Source organism: Poromitra crassiceps (assembly GCF_964638095.1).
Source record: "Poromitra crassiceps genome assembly, chromosome: 7".
Taxonomy (NCBI): Eukaryota; Metazoa; Chordata; class Actinopteri; order Beryciformes; family Melamphaidae; genus Poromitra; species Poromitra crassiceps.
Window position 1 is genome coordinate 33,867,378 of NC_139628.1, and position 19,105 is coordinate 33,886,482.

Sequence of the window (19,105 nt, forward strand, 5' to 3'; positions counted from 1 at the left end):
GTTGTGGACGTTTTTCCTGGGAAATAACTGTGCAATACCTGACTCGTCGCTCACATGGAACGGTGTATAAGCTGTGCTATATCTGAAACATCTGGACTGAAACCTCTGTACAATGTCCACTTTTCTCATGTTGAACGGCATATAATCGTGCAATATGTGGAAGCAGATATGTATAAGCCTCTGTTTACAATGCGACTGGCATATTGACACATTTACTGTGCATGTACATTCCTTCATACATATTTAAAATAGACACTTTGCACCACTTGTTGTGTATATAGTAGTTACTGTAAATCTTTGCTAATGTCTAAATGTACCCTTTTTGCCTGCCTGTTTTTCACTTGTGCATACCTTTCTTTCTTTCTTTCTTTCTTTCTTTCTTTCTTTCCCTCGGTGTACTTTGAGAGCAAAGCAAACCGGAGCCCAATTCCTTGCATGTATACGTGGCCAATAAAGCTGATTCTGGTTCTGGTTCTGTTAAAGAAAAGCTTGTGTTATTACTGAATATCTGCCTCCTGGACGTGTGTTATTACTGAGTATCTGCCTCCTGGATGTGTTATTACTGAGTAGCTGTCTCCTGTAAGTCTGTTATTACTGAGTATCTGCCTCCTGGACGTGTGTTATTACAGAGTATCTGCCTCCTGGACGTGTGTTATTACTGAGTATCTGCCTCCTGGATGTGTGTTATTACTGAGTATCTGCCTCCTGTAAGTCTGTTATTACTGAGTATCTGCCTCCTGGATGTGTGTTATTACTGAGTATCTGCCTCCTGTAAGTCTGTTATTACTGAGTATCTGCCTCCTGGATGTGCGTTATTACAGAGTATCTGCCTCCTGGACGTGTGTTATTACTGAGTATCTGCCTCCTGGACGTGTGTTATTACTGAGTATCTGCCTCCTGTAAGTCTGTTATTACTGAGTATCTGCCTCCTGGATGTGTGTTATTACTGAGTATCTGCCTCCTGTAAGTCTGTTATTACTGAGTATCTGCCTCCTGGATGTGCGTTATTACTGAGTATCTGCCTCCTGGATGTGCGTTATTACTGAGTATCTGCCTCCTGGATGTGTGTTATTACTGATTATAAAACGGCTCTCTCAAATCAAGCAATCTGATTGGTTCACAGCCATTGTATAATTCCAGTAACCGAGTTCAATAACCCATGGCCATGGGTTATTGGTTGCCATGGCAACTCTCTTACTAAGAGAGTAATAATAAGGCTTACCTCAAATGACAACGTAGAAAAAAAAATGGCGGAGACAGCTGTCAGATCCTTGTGAATCGATCTTCGCTTATAACTTTACTAATACTTCGCAGAAAATGATGTTTTGTACAAGAATAGATGCGGGCTAATGTCTTCTTTGCAAAAGAAAGGCTGTTAACCCCGCATTTAACCCCGTAACGTTAGTTGGTGTCGGACTTTGCAGAAAGCATTCAGCTTCTCAGCAAGCGCTGAGAATGCAACACTGCGGCCGAGCTGCCTGTCGGGTTTTCAGAAAGCTCTCAGCTACTCAGCAAGCGCCAGGATTGGCCAATGTCAACTTCAGTCTCCAGAACGATCCAATCAAATCACCCGCATGTTCTTGCGGTCCCGCCTTACAGTAGTGTTTCAACTGACTCTATCAGAATGACATGCCAGTCGGAGTCGGACTTATAGTATTATTATTATTATTATATTATCATACTTGGAAACCGTTTTATAAAAGCAATATAGCACTCGAGCTGCGTGTGTTGTGGAATATATCCCCCTGCTCAGCAGTTATCCCTTTCGGCCTGCGGCCTCGTGGGATAACAGCTGATCAGGGGGATATATTTGGCACAACACACTGGCTCTCATGCTATATTGCTTAAGTATCTGCCTCCTGGATGTGTTATTACTGAGTATCTGCCTCCTGGATGTGTTACTGCCTCCTGGATGTGTGGATGTGTGTTATTACTGAGTATCTGCCTCCTGGACGTGTGTTATTACTGAGTATCTGCCTCCTGGACGTGTGTTATTACTGAGTATCTGCCTCCTGGACGTGTGTTATTACTGAGTATCTGCCTCCTGGACATGTTATTACTGAGTATCTGCCTCCTGGACGTGTGTTATTACTGAGTATCTGCCTCCTGGACGTGTTATTACTGAGTATCTGCCTCCTGGACGTGTGTTATTACTGAGTATCTGCCTCCTGGACGTGTGTTATTACTGAGTATCTGCCTCCTGGACGTGTGTTATTACTGAGTATCTGCCTCCTGGACGTGTTATTACTGAGTATCTGCCTCCTGGACGTGTGTTATTACTGAGTATCTGCCTCCTGGACATGTTATTACTGAGTATCTGCCTCCTGGACGTTTGTTATTACTGAGTATCTGCCTCCTGGACGTGTGTTATTACTGAGTATCTGCCTCCTGGACATGTTATTACTGAGTATCTGCCTCCTGGACGTGTTATTACTGAGTATCTGCCTCCTGGACGTGTTATTATCGAGTATCTGCCTCCTGGACATGTTATTACTGAGTATCTGCCTCCTGGACGTGTTATTACTGAGTATCTGCCTCCTGGACGTGTTATTACTGAGTATCTGCCTCCTGGACGTGTGTTATTACTGAGTATCTGCCTCCTGGATGTGTTATTACTGAGTATGTGCCTCCTGGACGTGTTATTACCGAGTATCTGCCTCCTGGACGTGTTATTACTGAGTATCTGCCTCCTGGACGTGCAACGGGGCAGACCTCGGCACTGAAGGAGGAACAGACTTCCTGAGCATAACTCTCAGTATACCCTGACCTGACAGCCTACTGGTCATACGTGGAACCTGAGCTGGCTGAGTGAGACTGGGAAAGAATGGGAGGATGCAGGGTTGCTTGAAGTTCATCCCCCGGGGGTAAAGGATGCCGTGCAGGCCCCATGGGGGTTTGGCATGGGGGACAAGTTCACGGCGACTCTCACAGGGGGCAAAAAATAGATGTTTGAGGAGGGGAAACGAAGACAAAAGACACAGTGGATTGCTTTGTCTACACACTCCGTATCTATATTCTTTATTGAACAATCGTTTGAGACACGTATTGTTCTCTGTAGTAAAATATCGGCTTATCTTTCAAATATGCTCACATTTCATAATATGACTCACAGGTCGACTGGTACGACGTCATTTGCACTTCAGGGCAAACTTTATATCTGGGCGCCTTTTCAAATAGCGTCACACACGCTGCGGCCCCGACGTCAACAATACGTGGCGCCGACCAACGCCAAGCAAGTCACACAATGGCCGTGGCATATAAAAAACGTGGCATATAAAAAGACATATTGTATTTCTTTATATTGACTCGCTAGCGGGTGAAGAAGTTATAGAAATAGCTCAAGGGGAAAGTTAGTATTTAGGCTGCCAAAGTAAAGCACCAAAGTCAATCCCTCACAATAGCGCGGGGAGAATAACTTGGCTGCCCGCAACAATCCCGTGTTTACGACTTCCACGGTGCTGCTCAGCAGACAAGACCTTGGCCTGGTTCTGCAGCGTCCTGCGCCAACACAAGGAAGGTACCAACCACATTCATTTTCCAAACTGCCCTGGAAGCCTCTTCCAGTTCAAACAACACGGCCTGTCTTACTCAACGTCTCAGACATGAGGCGAAGAACGTGCCCCCCCCCCCCCAGCGCTAGCCCAGGCAGCCACAGGTGCGAGGTAACGAGGCGAACGCGCCCCCCGCAGTACCCCCGGGCAGCCACAGGTGTGAGGAACGTGGCTGCCGTATCTCAGACATGTCCAAACTGTTCCCAGAGAGGTGATGATGATAAAACACTTCGGCAGGTCTAAGCCGCTCCTCGTTGAGTAACCTCCACACCCTTGGAAACAGATTGACACTCAGTGAAGCAGAGGAATTTAATAATAGTAACTTTGAGGAAGGTAAATAGTGCGTGGGGGGGGGGGGGGACTGAATCATTGGCCGACCTTGTGCTTCACATGCACAGTCCGTCGTGGAGACAGCCTTTCCCATGCAGCCGATGAATCAACTGTCGATGATGAAGAGCTGTGCGGAAAACTAAAACCAACATATCATGTTTCCGAGTGGGCAAATTGCTAGATGTTGATAGATGATGTCATGATGTCGGGTGTGCGACACACCGCCGTACACACAGCGCATAATGACAAAAAGCGGAGAAGAAGCCAAGAGCGGAACTGCAGTGCGTCTCCGGCCAGAGGTGGAAGGCAGCGGCGGGTATTTTCCGTGGTTACAGTTTGGTCAGCAAACAGCAAACTCAGCAACCACAGCCACATCTGCTCATCTGGTTATTGGCTGTTGCATATTCATACTCCGAGCAGCTGGGCAATCAAATAACTTCATGTGAACTTGAAAGGTTCCTGCCGTGTTAATGGACTGTTTTTCCAGTTGGGGAAGAAGCAGTCAATTTAATTACAATGGAGCCTCTGCAGGAGGAGAAAACAAGATTCCTAGTGGAGAGACTGGGAGACATTTAGAAAATGTCAGAGTGAACGCTCTGTGCATGCTATAATGCTAGCCCGAGGACAGCTTTCCTGAGCGCAACTGTCCACCCACACTGCAGAGCGCTCCATGTGATGCCAGCCAGATAGAAGTGCAGGGTGTTCCTGCGCCTCTGATCCCCGTGAACAAACCATTCCTGCTCAACATAGAGCGCGGAATGCTGAAAGTCTGACATGGCAGCAGGCAATTCTGCTCATATTGCTCATAATCGGGGGAGTTCTGGTGGCTCAGCGAGGAGAGCGTGTACCTTAAGGCTCAGTCCCTCGTCCCGCAGCGACCCGGGTTCGAATCCGGCCCGTGGTTGTTTTGCGCATGTCCTCCCCTCCCATACCCTCCTAAAAATAATATGAGTAATAATCCTAACATAACAGCATGCATGTGCATATAAACTATGTTTGCTTGCATATTTATGAAGGTTCCTTTAAGACATGAACACATGAACACCCAAGGCCATGCAGTGCAGAAGACGAAAAAGACATATTTCAGCAAAGGTTGCTTCGTGAGAAAGGAATAAGTTGGCTGGTGGTGAATCACAGCAGGAAAATGCATATAGGAAAGCAAGAGGGGCAGGGCACAACCACAAGCAACCACTTCAAGTTCAAACTCAACTAAGGAGGATGCTATGGCCACCTACAAATATCAAACTTAACTAAGGATGCTATGGCCACCTACAAATATCAAACTCACCTAAGGATGCTATGGCCACCTACAAATATCAAACTTAACTAAGGATGCTATGGCCACCTACAAATATCAAACTCAACTAAGGAGGATGCTATGGCCACCTACAAATATCAAACTTAACTAAGGAGGATGCTATGGCCACCTACAAATATCAAACTCAACTAAGGAGGATGCTATGGCCACCTACAAATATCAAACTCAACTAAGGAGGATGCTATGGCCACCTACAAATATCAAACTTAACTAAGGATGCTATGGCCACCTACAAATATCAAACTCAACTAAGGATGCTATGGCCACCTACAATTTAAAATATCATGCCACTGAACATCCAGTGAGGACTTGATTCCATCTGACAACAGCCACCCATGACCCCCCCACACCCCCCCCCCCCCCCCCCCCACACACACACACACACAAATGAAACTTCCCCCAACGGCGCCGATTCATTTGGAAATGGGGTCACTTGTCAAGCGAGTGCCACAAAGCTTCACGTCGTTGACGGGCGCAGAACCAACGCTTGGCGGGTCGATGACCGGCGGAATCCTGGGTCACTTCACAAATTAACCCCTTTTTACTATGACGCCTCATTGAAAGTCAGTGTGCATCCTGATATGGAGGCTAAACTGAATTTTGTATTCTGTGTACAGCAGCGCAGTGTGTGTCACGCAGCACATGGGGAGTCAGTTCAGCTGAGCACCGGCCAAAACATTCCTCCGACAGACCACACAAGCTAACCACTGTATGCTGCTCAGACGCTACAACAGCAGCTACAAAGAGCCCAAAGATGGAAAAGTAACCGTTTTGCAGAAGAAGACACCGCCGGCAGACGAGATAAAGATGGCATCGCCCAGCAGAGTGAGGAAAGTGAGGAAAGGCAAAAAAATAAATCAATGACAAGACTTCAGAATTCCACGACGAGAGACTTACAGAGTTGAGAGTTAAAGTTTGCTCCATGTATGGTGCCGTGTGCCCTGTGTTTTGGGCCGCCCGTCTTCAGCGCTGCTCCACACGCCCGCTGTGCGTAAAGCGGTCCATGCGCTGCTGCCTGGCGCTGGAGCTCCGCGGTGCGCGTGAGAGAGAGAGACAGAGAGAGAGAGAGAGAGAGAGAGAGACCCGGGGGGAGGTTGGAGCGTGCGTGCGGGAGAGCCCAAAATCCTGACAGCTACTGGGAGTTCAAACGCTCCCTCTCTCTGCTGCCGCTTCCTCTCTCTCTCTCCCTTTACACACACACTCTCTCTCTCTCTCTCTCTCAGCTGTAACTCCCTCCCTTCCCCTCTCTCCATCTCCGTCCCCCGTGTCTCCATGCCTCCTCCTGGATAATGCTACGCCCACAGGATAGATCTCTTAGCCCCGGGCGCACAAACAAGACCTGCTAATATCTGCACACCTAAGCCCACCACGCTCATGCAGCCAAGGAGGTGTGTCCCCCCCCCCCCATTCCCCACAGCAGATGCCTATGCACAGTCATAACAGTGCACATTAACCAACAGCTTAGCTACATTAATGATACGTTCACAGGCACCGACGCCTCAAAGCAACAGTGTTTCACACAGCAGCAGCCTGCGACTAACGATGTGATCTCTGAGAAGAAGTTCTTCTGCCGAGCGATGCCGGCACAAAGCATCTGTTTGGAGCTGTGGGAACAGCGACGGGGGGGAGTCTGTGACGAGGAAGAAATAAGCTGGCGTCGGTGGTGCGTTGGGAAGTGGCGCGTGACGAGCTCCGTGCAGAAAGGAGGCAGGGAGGTACAGAAGCAACACATTCTTTAGTTTCGACATGCCCAAACATAAGGGGGGATCTGCCAACAAAGACTCAGCACGCATCAGAAATGCTCCTCTCGCTTCATCGCCACATCGAGGGAGGGAGAGAGGGTTAGAGAGAGAGAGAGAGAGAGAGAGAGAATGAACCGACGCACAAACACAGAAACACGCAGAAGAAGAAAGCGGTTTCTTCTACTGAGGCAGAAAAAGGCACACATATGAAACGGCCGAAAGCACAAGACTAACAACTAGTGTAACAACTAGTGTGTGTGCCGGTCTGTTCTGGCTTTTTGGGTGCGTGGGCTGCAAAACGCTACGTGTCAGAGAGAGGCTTCGTAATGTGGAGAGAAATAACAAGCTTTTTTGCTCATGCCCGCGCTCGGGCGCCGCACACCGCTTCACCCATCTCATGCAGCGCAGCGAGGCCACATCCGGGGGGGGAGGTTATCCGGGGGGTTATCCGTATCCGCATGGGTCGGTCCTATAAGCACCGATGGTGAACTCGCAAACGGTCTCACTCGTGTCATTGTGAGTCCAGATCTGCATGCGCTGACCGGGAGCTTACCATGCCTTTAATACACTCAGCACGAGAACTGTCCTTCAAAAGCATACATGACTGTGATCAAAATAAAAATAAAACTATCATCAAAATAGTCATTCTTCTACATTCTCTAATTAACGTTAACTTGATATAAATGAAATAAAGCTGAAGTTTGCTCGGGACCCCCTTGATCCCCCTCGAGGATGCCTGCTGGTCCCCGGGCCCCACATTGAGAACCACTGGTGTCGTGCATCTTGTCCTCTGAAAGAAAAGAGGTTCTGACTCCACTTTAAGTGTGTTAGGAAGAGGTAAGTGTACGTCACGCTCACTATAATATATACGGCCTCAATGTGGAGATTCCATTAGGGGACATCGTATTAGGGCCGCTGCTAACAAGAACAGAAGTAGTTCTCCAAAGCCGTGGCTAAATTAAACCACACAGGCCTTTTCAGATGTCTGAGTCGTTCCACTGGATGGAATGAGGTTGGGCTGTGGCAGGAGCTTTTAGAAGTCGATCATCTGATCCCCGAGCGGGAATCCCGGGTGAAGCTCAGCCCTTGAAACGAGAGCCGCGGGGCCAGCGCTAGGTGAGGATCTCATTGCTTTTTACGACCATAAAACATTCCCTACCGTGTTATTAGCTGAAATGTATATGCCTACAATGACTTCAAGCTGTATAGGTAATGCATGGCTCTCATTTATATATGAGCAAAATGCACAGTTAGAAAGTCTCTTGAAATTTATCTTACAGCAAAATGTTGTCCAAAACCCTCCTGGGATCAACCTTTCTCATATCAAGGACCCTTAATTTAGTCCATGTTAGGGCCTTAGACCCTCATTTGATGATAATAATTTATTTATATATTTATGTATTTATTTATGAGATATTATTCTGTAAAGGAAGTGAAGTACACTTCATCAATTTGCTGGCGGTCCCCTGGAACCCCCTCAAGGACCCCTGGTGGTCCCCAGACCCCACATTGTGAACCGCTGTCCTAGAGGTTAGTGGAGGAAGGTTGAAGGTTCGAATCCCAGGACCCGCTGGAGAAATATAGGTGAGGACAATGAATGACGAACAGACAGAGAGTCTCCGTCTACTGTCGAGGTGCTCTTGAGCAAGACAGAATGCTCAGTGACCGACATTAGGAGACTCTGGTTGTACTGAGTGAGCACAGCTGGTGTGAATTAATTCAGGTGTGAATGTGTTGAAGTGAATGAATGAGATGCAGGGTGTGTTGCTGGATAGCAAGCATGCTCAGGCTATTTCCCCTGAATAATAAAGGTTAAAGGGATATTTCACATTTTTTAAAGCCTATCCCTATTTGCTTCTTACCATGATGATGTGGATTGGTAGAGTTCTTTCTCTGCACAATCCATGCTGCTCCTCATAGTAGCTCTGGAAAGTTGGGCAAAAAAGAATGCAAGGTCAATGGGGTCACGCTCCTGTAGGTACAAGCTGCCTGAAGCTCACTGAAATTTGCACAGTGTGCACTGTGTGTGTGTGTGTGTGTGTGTGTGTGTGTGTGTGTGTGTGTGTACTGTGGATGACATTTTAGTGAGCCTCAGTCAGCTTGTACATGCAAGAGTGTGACATTATTGACCTTGCATTCGTTTTTTCCCAACTTTCCAGAGCTACTATGAAGAACAGCATGTATTGTGCCGAGTAAGAGCTCTACCAATCAACATCATAAAGGTATGTGGCAACGAGGGCTAGACTTAAAAAAATGTGAACTATCCCTTTAAAAACAAAAAGCATAATACATCCTATCCTTCCAAATACTGTTTGTTCAGAGTTGCGGAACTACGCCTCCTTATTATATAGTATTACTATTACGGGGACACTACAGCGACATTTGATGTTTTTAGGCCTTCACACTCACATTCATCAACACTCGATGATGCGAAGCGGACGAGACCTCGAGGGTAAACCACGGTAGAAATTAGCGCTGCCAGTTCAGCGGACAAGCCAGCGAGGGATGCTAACTTCCAACACACACAAACACAATCGAAACATCCACTATCCTATGACATCATCAGTGATGTCATAGACACACATCCAGGTGACATCACGTCACGGATCGAGCTACGCCTGGAGGGCACTGCAGGGCAGGGGAGTGAATTCTCCACAGAGAAGCACTATCACAAGCTCTCGAAATGCCTGTGTTTTGCATCAGTCACAGTTGCTCAAATCGATCAAACTTCCACAACAACAGAAAACATCTGTATCCACGACACCGCTGATGGACGGGATTCTAAGTGCGCCGATGACGCATCGTCTCCGGAGTATATCGACCCTGCACGCGCTCGATTTCTACTGTATATAGCGGACTCCCCTTAGGAAAACTCTAGTCACTTACCCCCTCTTAGCAGTCGTCTGCTGACCAAAATGTAATTTGGCTCAGATGCTAGACTGAAGGTCAGGTTTTCTAGGAAACACTTAAATGGAATCCTACTAGCGTTATGAAAAGGAGATTCAGTTTTGTGACAAACCAATTAGTCTTCAATTAGTATCCAAAAGAGCATGGTCCTGTACAAAGAAGAAGCAAATCCAAGTTGCTGGATGCAGATTATCAAAAGCAGCAGAGCTTTTGAGGATGGCGGTGCAGCAAGAGGTCGTGGGTTCGATTCCTGGGGCGCTGTTGGCACTGGGGTGTGTTTAGTTTAAAATGAATTGAATCTGACAAATAAATTCAATGCAACATACTCAAAAACAAAAACAACCATAACGTCCTAATAGCCATGTATTATGTTAATCTGAGAGGAATTGTCGAAGTCTTTATATCACATTCTTGTTTTCCATAACACAGTTACCAAACCAAACTACAGCTTGCTACAGTAGTTTTGAATTCATCCTGGCAGTGATTCATCTTACAGCCATGTCAGGACTTGATCATGGACAGAAATCATTACCAAATATAGCCACAAGCAACAATTAACCCACAATTTGAAAAGACAAACAGACAAAACATTACAGAAGGTAGAAACACACGCGCGCGTGTGCATGCGCAAAAACTGGCATGTTGTGAAATTCAGGCATGCATTGATTGGCCCATGACTTCAGTGATATAAAGTTTGCTGCTGAGAAGAACTAGTGTTCCCTATTGGGGAATTTGAACCCACAATCTTTTTCTTTATATATATATATACAAACAACTGCTATGGGACTTTTGTGCAGGACAGTCAAGACATGCTGTGTCTCTGTGTGGTGGTTTGGTGAAGATTGGACAACATTTCTAGTAGTGAAAACATTATTTTGGACAAAATTCACTATGGCGGAAAAGATAGTAGACAGAAATGGGCAGGGCCTACGTGGATGGATGCAAAATTAACCCAGGAATCCAGTGACAGTGGAATTTTGACTGTGGCCCATACGGTTCAGAAGTTATAGGCCAAAACCCAAAACATAAAGTTGCTATAATAGCGCCACCATCTGGTCGACATGGGGGTCTCTGGCCTTAGGAACCCACCTGCCAAAATGTGCTTGCTCTGGGACTTGTGGTTTCTGAACGGCACATACTTTTTTAGTGGAGATGAAAAACAATAGAGAGCCAAAGTGAAACGTCACTTCCTGCTTTCTCCCTGTACCAGCGCTGCGAAGAATATGAATGGCGGTGAACGGAGAATAAGGTTACTTTTTTGATCCCGTTTGAATTGTGCCACGGGGTGCCATGCCAACGCTAATTTTGTCAATTTAAACGTAACATTGCATGTCAAGAAAGTCACAGTTTGTCGTCAAACTGTTGCACTAGAAGTTATAAATCAGAAAGACTACATGCACTGTCGCCTAAGCGACGTCACTTTCTCTACCGGCAAAGCTGAAGACCGGCGACATGCCACGAGCTTCCACAAGCTATGTCGTTTTTATACGAAACGTACCCCTACTTTTCAGTTTGACGACAAACTGTTATTTCCTTGACATGCAAAGTTATGTTTTAAATTGACAAAATTGGCGTTGGCACCCCGTGGCACAATTCAAACGGGATCAAAAAAGTAACCTTATTCTCCGTCCACCTCCATTCATATTTTTCGCAGCGCTGGTACAGGGAGAAAGCAGGAAGTGACGTTTCACTTTGGCTCACTATAATAACCCTCAAATTACAATAGGGTTCCAGCACCTGCAGTGCTTGCTTAGACCCCTAATGATCATGATACCAGTGCTTTTTTTCCACATCTCACACACTCCTAGCATCAAAGCAGCCTAGAGTGCTGCTGCTGACTTCAAGGTGAACCATGCTGCAGCATCTGTTGACGTGTGTGGCCTTTGACAGCACACCGAATCCCTTGTGGGGCTGCTGTTCTATAGCTTTCCCTGGAGGAGAATAGCAACAGCAGAATGTCTCAATGCACATCAATAAAGCATATTCCTTTGAAAGGCAACAACATGTTCTTTCTGGTTCAGGGTCGACAACACGGGAACTCACCAAATCAAATGTCTCAGAGCGAGCAATCTAACCATGCGTTCAAAACTGTGAGCAAAAAGCAACACAATCAACAAGTCATTGGATCAAGTCCCATTACTTTCCTATAGCTATGAGCAACAAGGGAAAATCCATCAAGAAGATGATAGAAGCAATCAGATTTCTTTGTTTCCCGACCACACAATCATAAATAATACATGATTTGCCTTTGTAGCTGCAGACCGCCACACAGCTGCAATCAGAGCCTCTCGCACCGCCCACAATCGGTCAGAATAGAGCAACCAAAACATTTGATTTGCAGTATTTTCTTTTGAAAACAGAAGCACGCTGTGGACAAATGACAACAAATGAAAAATGAACCAAAAGCATAGAAGTCGGGCTATAATGCAAGCACAACTTCTTCTATAGCTGCTGGAACCTTTGTTTTACAGCAGTGTGTAATCCTGTGGCTGGCTGTACATCTGGGGCAGACTTGCTGAAACCCTTCGGGAGCTTTCTTGTCTGTTTGTGTTGGGACAATTCTGAGGTGGAGATTTGTGGTGAGCCTCTGTGAGGACAATGTGTGGTCTGTGGGTGCGCCTGTGAGTAATACAGGGATCTAACAGTAAGACCTGATTTCTTTTGCTGTGCCTGTTTGAGCTAGCTTGTGTGTGTCCGTGCAAGTTCAGAGCAATTATTTCTAGGGCTGCACGATATATCGGCAATCATATCGGTATGTATCGGTATTCACTAGGGGTGTCACAATATATCGTCCCACGAAATTTCGCGATAGTAAAACGTCACGATATGTATCGTTGAGATGAAATCTCATATCGCGTTTTTTTTTTTTTTTTTTTTTTTCAAAAATAGACTACCGTAAACGTCTTTGTTTGTTGAAGTTCAATGTGTGGAAAGTAGTTCATGAGAAGTTATACAGGAGAGAAACCATTCAATTGAGTTTCTGGCAAAACTGTTTACTTGACAGGAAAAACTGAAGATGCATTAAAAATAGACTAAGAAAAGTCTTGTTTGAGTTTGAAGAAAAACTGAAGATGCATAATGAGAATTTATACTGCTGAGAAACCTTTTAGTTCAAAGTAAATCTAAGTGACGGTGTAACTCATTCTATTTCAAGATAAGCCTTATCTCCAAACTCATGTTTTTTCTAGTTGTTATTGTAATAACAATTTCCCACAACAGCATGTTTTGTATTTGTGCATTTCAAATAAAATACTACTTTTCCAGTCATATATTGTCATTATTCAAGTTTAAAAAAATATTGTTAAAATCGTATCGTATCGTATCGTTATCGTGAACCCAGTATCGTGATACGTATCGTATCGTGAACTGAGTGTATCGTGACACCCCTAGTATTCACCTTATGTAGCCGCGCCCACTTGACCCGTTTGTGTTACGACTTCCTGTTCAAAACGCTGGCTGTTTTACCTGCTCAGACCAGAGATCGTCTCTCTGGTCAAAGCTTAATGACTCACTGGAAGGAGGCTGCGGAGATAAGCTCTGCCACAGGAAGTGTAAACACACTTCCTGTTAGTCTCTCAAGCCAGTCTCTTCTACATGAGGTGAATAGGTCTAATGAGGAAAAATCGCTATCGGCCAAAATCTTCATATTGAGAGGAAACAAAGCAGTGATTTGTCGGCTTTTCCAAATGTTTTGGAAATAAAGGAAGACATTACTTTTCAAATTCAACGTTAAACTTTAGCCTACATGTGTTTTTCAGTATGTACAAAATGTACACAAATGTGATCATCATCATAGAAACTTGTTTTTATATACAGATCATATCGACATCGGTAAATATCGGTTATTATCAGCCATAACAGTCATGTTAATATCGGCCATAACAGTAATGTTAATATCTGGTATCGGTATGGGCCAAAGTTTTCATATTCCTATTTACTTCTACATGTACGTGCGTCGTGCGTGTAAATTTGAATGTATAAGTTTGCGTGTGTAATGTATGCAAATCTTCCGTGTATATGAGTGTGAGTGTGTGTGTGTCGTCTGTCTATCTGTCTGTCTGTCTGTCTGTCTGTGTGTGTGTGTGTGTGTGTGTGTGTGTGTGTGTGTGTGTGTGCGTGCGTGCGTGCGTGCGTGTGTGTGTGTGTGTGTGTGTGAGAGAGAGAGTGAGAGAGAGAATAAAAACAGTAGAAGAGAGAATCCCTTGGCAACACTAATATGAGAGAATGTGAGCACGTCATTGAGCGGTGCTCGTTAGCGAGGCCAAACAAACAGGGCCATGCCTCTGGCCCGGCCCGCACAAAGACCACTTTGTGGGCCCGCCGCTCGCCGCAAGTGCAGCACCAAACGCACAGTTCAAGGCAAACGGAAATGAAAGGTTAGAAACGAGCTGAAAGTGGAGCAGAATGAACGTGGTTGAGTTGAATGTCCACATGAATTAAGCTGACCAACTTTTCTGCATACAGGCCCAAGAGAATGGAAAGTACAGTACCCCACAGAAGACCGCCATGGCCATTTCAAAATAAATAGTCTCTGCTATGGGAGGAAACTGGTACAATGAACTAAATTGAAATTGGTGAATATCCAAAATTCAATTAACTTGAAAGAAGAAGAAAAAGCCAACCCACCCCCCAATAGCTTTTTTGGGGAGGCACATTGGTACATGGAATTAAATTAAACACATTTTAAACTTCACAAGAAGAAGTTGTAGGTTCACTACAACTTGAAAAATAAAGTCATATTAAACGGGCGACGACTGAAAGAGCTTGGTGCCGCCTACCTCGAGGTCGTCCAGCGATCGGGCCAGGCTGAGCCGTTTGGCAGGGCGGCGTCCTGAAGCACGGACGCTCATGCCCCAAAACCTGGAGCCCTGTGAGAAGATGAGAGAGGAGGATGAGCAAACCAAACCAGATCCATAGAGCCACTGATGACCGCTTTAATACGTTCAACCTCCTGTCAACAAACACATGCTCTAATATAGCCTGCACATCTCCATTTTATTCTGCTTAGTCGTTTAATAAATTAGTTTAGCACATTAATAACACAATATGTGGGCTCACTGAGATCATGTAACGCCCCCCCCCCCAGTCGTCCCCCATGTAGAATTTGTTTGTGTGCGATTATTGATAGTCCAGTCAAAACCTTGAGTTCTGGAGATTGACAGATCACGGAGCTCCAGTGTGTACGAACTAGAAAATGAAAACGTGCCACACCAAATTGAAGAGTGACTTTGAAGATCATAAAAGATGTCAGGGGGGAAATTACATAAGGATTTCAACTGGATTTGACAGATTGGCCTGGCTGAACTATTAGGACCACCACACGCTGTACGCTCAGATAACGGCACACACCATGGCACTCACTCTCTCCTCTCTGACGACATGGCTCCCTGCAGAGCAGACGCCCCCCCGCTATGCTGCGTCTCTGTTTCAACTCTGCCGAGAGAGAAGTAGGCTAGAGCTCTCGACGTCATTTCACAGAAATGTAGCTATACTTCATTCTTTTATCCACATCTCTGCCTGGCTTTTGCTGGGGGTTTTTTAAGCCAACACATTTGATTCATCATCCCCTGTTGCTATTCTGATGGGAGAAGCTGAGCAGAATGTTTTGAGGCAGAATGAAGCATTGCAGATAATTACCACAGTATGACATGGGCTCTACGTAATTGGCTCCACTTCCTTTGAGAATGTGTGTCTTCTGTCTGATCTGATCTGATGCGAGCTGGGGGACACGACAGAGGATCAAATTCACCCCCACTTTATAGACGCATAAAAACACCTACAAATAATGCAAATGGGGGGTTCCCAAAGCTATCTCAAACACACTGCACATAACCTAGATTTTTTTATCTGCATTTCAAGCATTCAGCCATTTTAAATGCATAATACTAACTGCATACAAGCAATTATGTAATAACACTGTATGCAAACCCACAAAATGAAACTCTTCCTATGATTGAGATGAATTCTGCAGAGACCGATTGCCAAACAAATCTAAAATTGCACATCCTGTGTCAATACAGCGTCTCCCTCAGACAGACAGGCTCTTTTTGTCACGAGCAGATGAGATGGCAACACAGGGACATCTTGTGGGCAACGAGGAGAGCAGCACTGAAGCAGCTCGCTTCCCTCCACAGCTTTATGACAATGACATCATTGACTTACAACAGGTGCCTTCTGAGCTTAATTCACACTCGCTCACCGCCAACTAGAGCGGTGAAATAGTGGTATTGTGTTTCATGTCGGGTGCCACCAAAAAACAGACGTGACACCCCTGCCAGTGTCTGGAAACTCAACTCCCAGTGACCATTTAATACTTCCTGTGTGTAATGTTAAGACAGAAATGAAGCACAGAAACAGATGTTTTCTTCTCAAACAAGCTAACAATGGAGCTATTTCATGATATACTCTGCGTCAGGATTTCTCATTAATACACAGATGAGAAAGTAGTTGACGACGACGACACATTGTAATCATTTTGTAATAGGTTATAAGTCTTATAGCCTATAATGTGTCGTCAACTAATATAAGACAAAACACCAATAGTCATTCATTATGTTTAAAATCATATAATATGTAGACGCACAAATGCACAAATCACATTTGAATTTTAAGTTAAAGTGCTATAGCTAAGAAGATTATATTGTCAGTTGTCAGTTCATCAAAAACGTCATGTTAAAAAATGGTATCTTACTAACTTTGTTATTGGCACCTTTCCGTTGTTTCCCACTCTGCTCAAGGAATCTTTTGGTCCATTCTTCTCTGGGAGGCAGCATCATGGCCTCCGCTGACTGGTACCTGTCTGCAGGGATCTGGCTCATGGGGGGCGGCAGGACATGAGGGCTGGTGCTTAGGCTGATGCTGGAGGACCAATTTTTGGTGACCATCGCCTGGGGCTCATGATCGTCGTTGGAGACTTTGGGCCCCTTCTGTTTTGAGAACCACTTTTGACTGCTTCTGAGAGGGCCTCCGAAGAGGTTTGGCTTTTTACCCAAAGGCAGAGGAGGAGGCGGCGGGGGCTTAAACTGGAACTCAAGCCTGGGTGGGGGACCTCCGTATAGGCTGGTAAGAGAGCCAGGGCCAGGAAGCGACTCCGAAAGGGAATGTGTGCTGCCATTGCTCCCAGGATTAAGACGGGGGTCCCGGGTGAGGCTCGTTGGGGTGAGGTCTTCAGCCGGAGGATAATCCCATGGACAGCTGGGGAGGTGGGCCCCATGGGGGCTTCCAATGGCAGAGGGGAAATCCCTGTCCGCTCTCTCCTCAGGGGGGGAACCGTTGCCAATTCCGCTGTCTCCATTGCTGCTGGCGCTGCCTTGCTTGCCAGTGCTGCCGTTCCCTTCGGCTTCTTGGTGGGCTTCCGTGTCCAGCTTGACTCTGAGCCTCTCCACAGCCTCGCCCATGTCACTGTACAGGACGGACACAAAATGGAGGACGTCTGGGGGAGTGTGGGGGAATTCCAGGCAGCCGAGCGCGTCCGGGTCTGGAGTGCAGGCAAAGCCAAAACGCACGGCGATGCCCAGGTGGTCCTCATGGCGGCCCAGCTCAGGGTCAAGGAAGAAAACGTGGCAGGTGGCCCGCAGAAGACCGTCATCCGGGACATGGCCGTTGGAGACGTGTGCTGTAGTGACCAGGCAAAAAAAGCGCCTGTCTTCGGCACATACGGCCCCCAAGACCAGGTTCTCAGCGGGCAAGGCTGCCAGCACAGCTCCTGTGTCGTCACACAGGCGGATACAGTCAAACATGATCTTCATCATGATCAGAGTGTGGGTATCCTGCTCCGTGCCCAACTGTCGTATTTGCTCACGAATGGCCTGTAAGCAGTCCTCCTCCGGTTCGGTGGTGTTCAAGATCAGCTCGGTGGAGCTCAGGTAGCCCACCACCATGATCATGTTCAGAATCCCCCAGTCTGGACTAGCTTCTTCTGTGTCGGTAAAAACAGAGTCCGTGTCCCCAGCTCGAGGTGGTTCCTCCGTTGGCCGCTCCGCTAGAGAGCTCCACTGCTGTGCCCAGTGCGACATGTCGGGCTCGGACACCGGCCTCAGTTTGGCCGCGACCGCTTGACTCGCGTTACAGGAGGCCCGGCCGGAATGGTCCGAGATGGTGCGATGAACGCCGACCTTCTGGGAAAGACTCTTTCTCTCGTCACTCTCAAATTCCACATCGCTAAGGACGGGGTTTCCCGTGGGTCGGCCTTCAGCAAGCACAACCAACCGCAACGGCCCCTTACAGCCGCCGATCAACTGCACGACGGTCTCATGCGCTGCAGCGGAGACGTCGGTCCCGCTGACCGACATGACGCAATCTCCCTGTTTGAGTCCTACCTGGTCGGCCGGGCTGCCCTCCAGGATGCCGCTCAACAGACACGGCCGCTGTCCCGCAATGGTGAAGCCATACCCTGTCCGGCCGCGGATAACCTCCACCCCCCTGAGCTCACCGGCACGATTTAAGTCCAGACGTCTCCTTGCGCCCTCAGGCTGTCCCAGTATCCTCATCTCTGTTGTGGGTGCTTTGAGATCCAGTGTGTGGGAACTGAAACACGACTTGTCTGTTGTCTTATTGCCAACACGAATGTGTTGTTGTCATCCTACATGTAGAGGAAGTGGGCAGAGGAGGGGAAGAAACACATTTTAAATGTGGTTTGTTTGCAATCTATCAAAAATGTACAAAACATACAACTCAATGAATGAGCCCATGTCATAGAGCTGGACAATAATCCAATATGATGATGATAGGACTGAGCAATGTGGAAAAACATTATATCACAATAACCATAAGAAATATTCAGATATTAATAGTCCAATAACATCTGCAAACATATTCAAACCCAAATAACATAACTGATGTCCATGCATTGAACTACAGAAGAATTAGTCTAGATAAAACGGTGTAATTTCCAAACCCAACTTCCCTCATTTGTTTCAGATCTCATTTTGTGATCGATTTGTATTAGCTTTTAATCAATACATGCTAATATAAACCGTTATTTATAGAGCACTTTTAAAACAGAATTACAAACGTAAAGGTTATAAACAATAGGCTACTGCTTTTTGCTGAGTGTTTTAAAGTCTTTCTGATTCTGATTTTTGTTTTTGTATGTCCTTCACTGCACAAGTAGGCTCCTATAATTGTTAAGTAATGTCTTGATGTCAATCTTCTTTTAGCAATTATTTGTCAAAGTTAAAATGGAGAGGGCTTAAAGGTCCTACTACTAGACAGCTTGTGAATTAGTGCTATGCACCCCTCCACCCACCCTGACCCTA

The 19,105-nt window shown here is 46.2% G+C and overlaps 1 protein-coding gene across 1 annotated transcript in view; it reads right to left on the reverse strand.

Moving 5' to 3' along the window:
- LOC310779561 (regulator of G-protein signaling 12-like) overlaps nt 1-18,337 on the reverse strand; it is a gene marked incomplete at its 5' end in the record, with an annotated part of 45,524 nt that extends 27,187 nt beyond the window's left edge. The window contains 2 exons of the mRNA XM_083640087.1: nt 14,627-14,716; nt 16,544-18,337. Of these exons, the coding sequence (XP_083496213.1) occupies nt 14,627-14,716; nt 16,544-18,337 (1,884 nt within the window). The remainder of the gene's footprint in view (nt 1-14,626; nt 14,717-16,543) is intronic.
- Nucleotides 18,338-19,105: the final 768 nt, after the last annotated feature.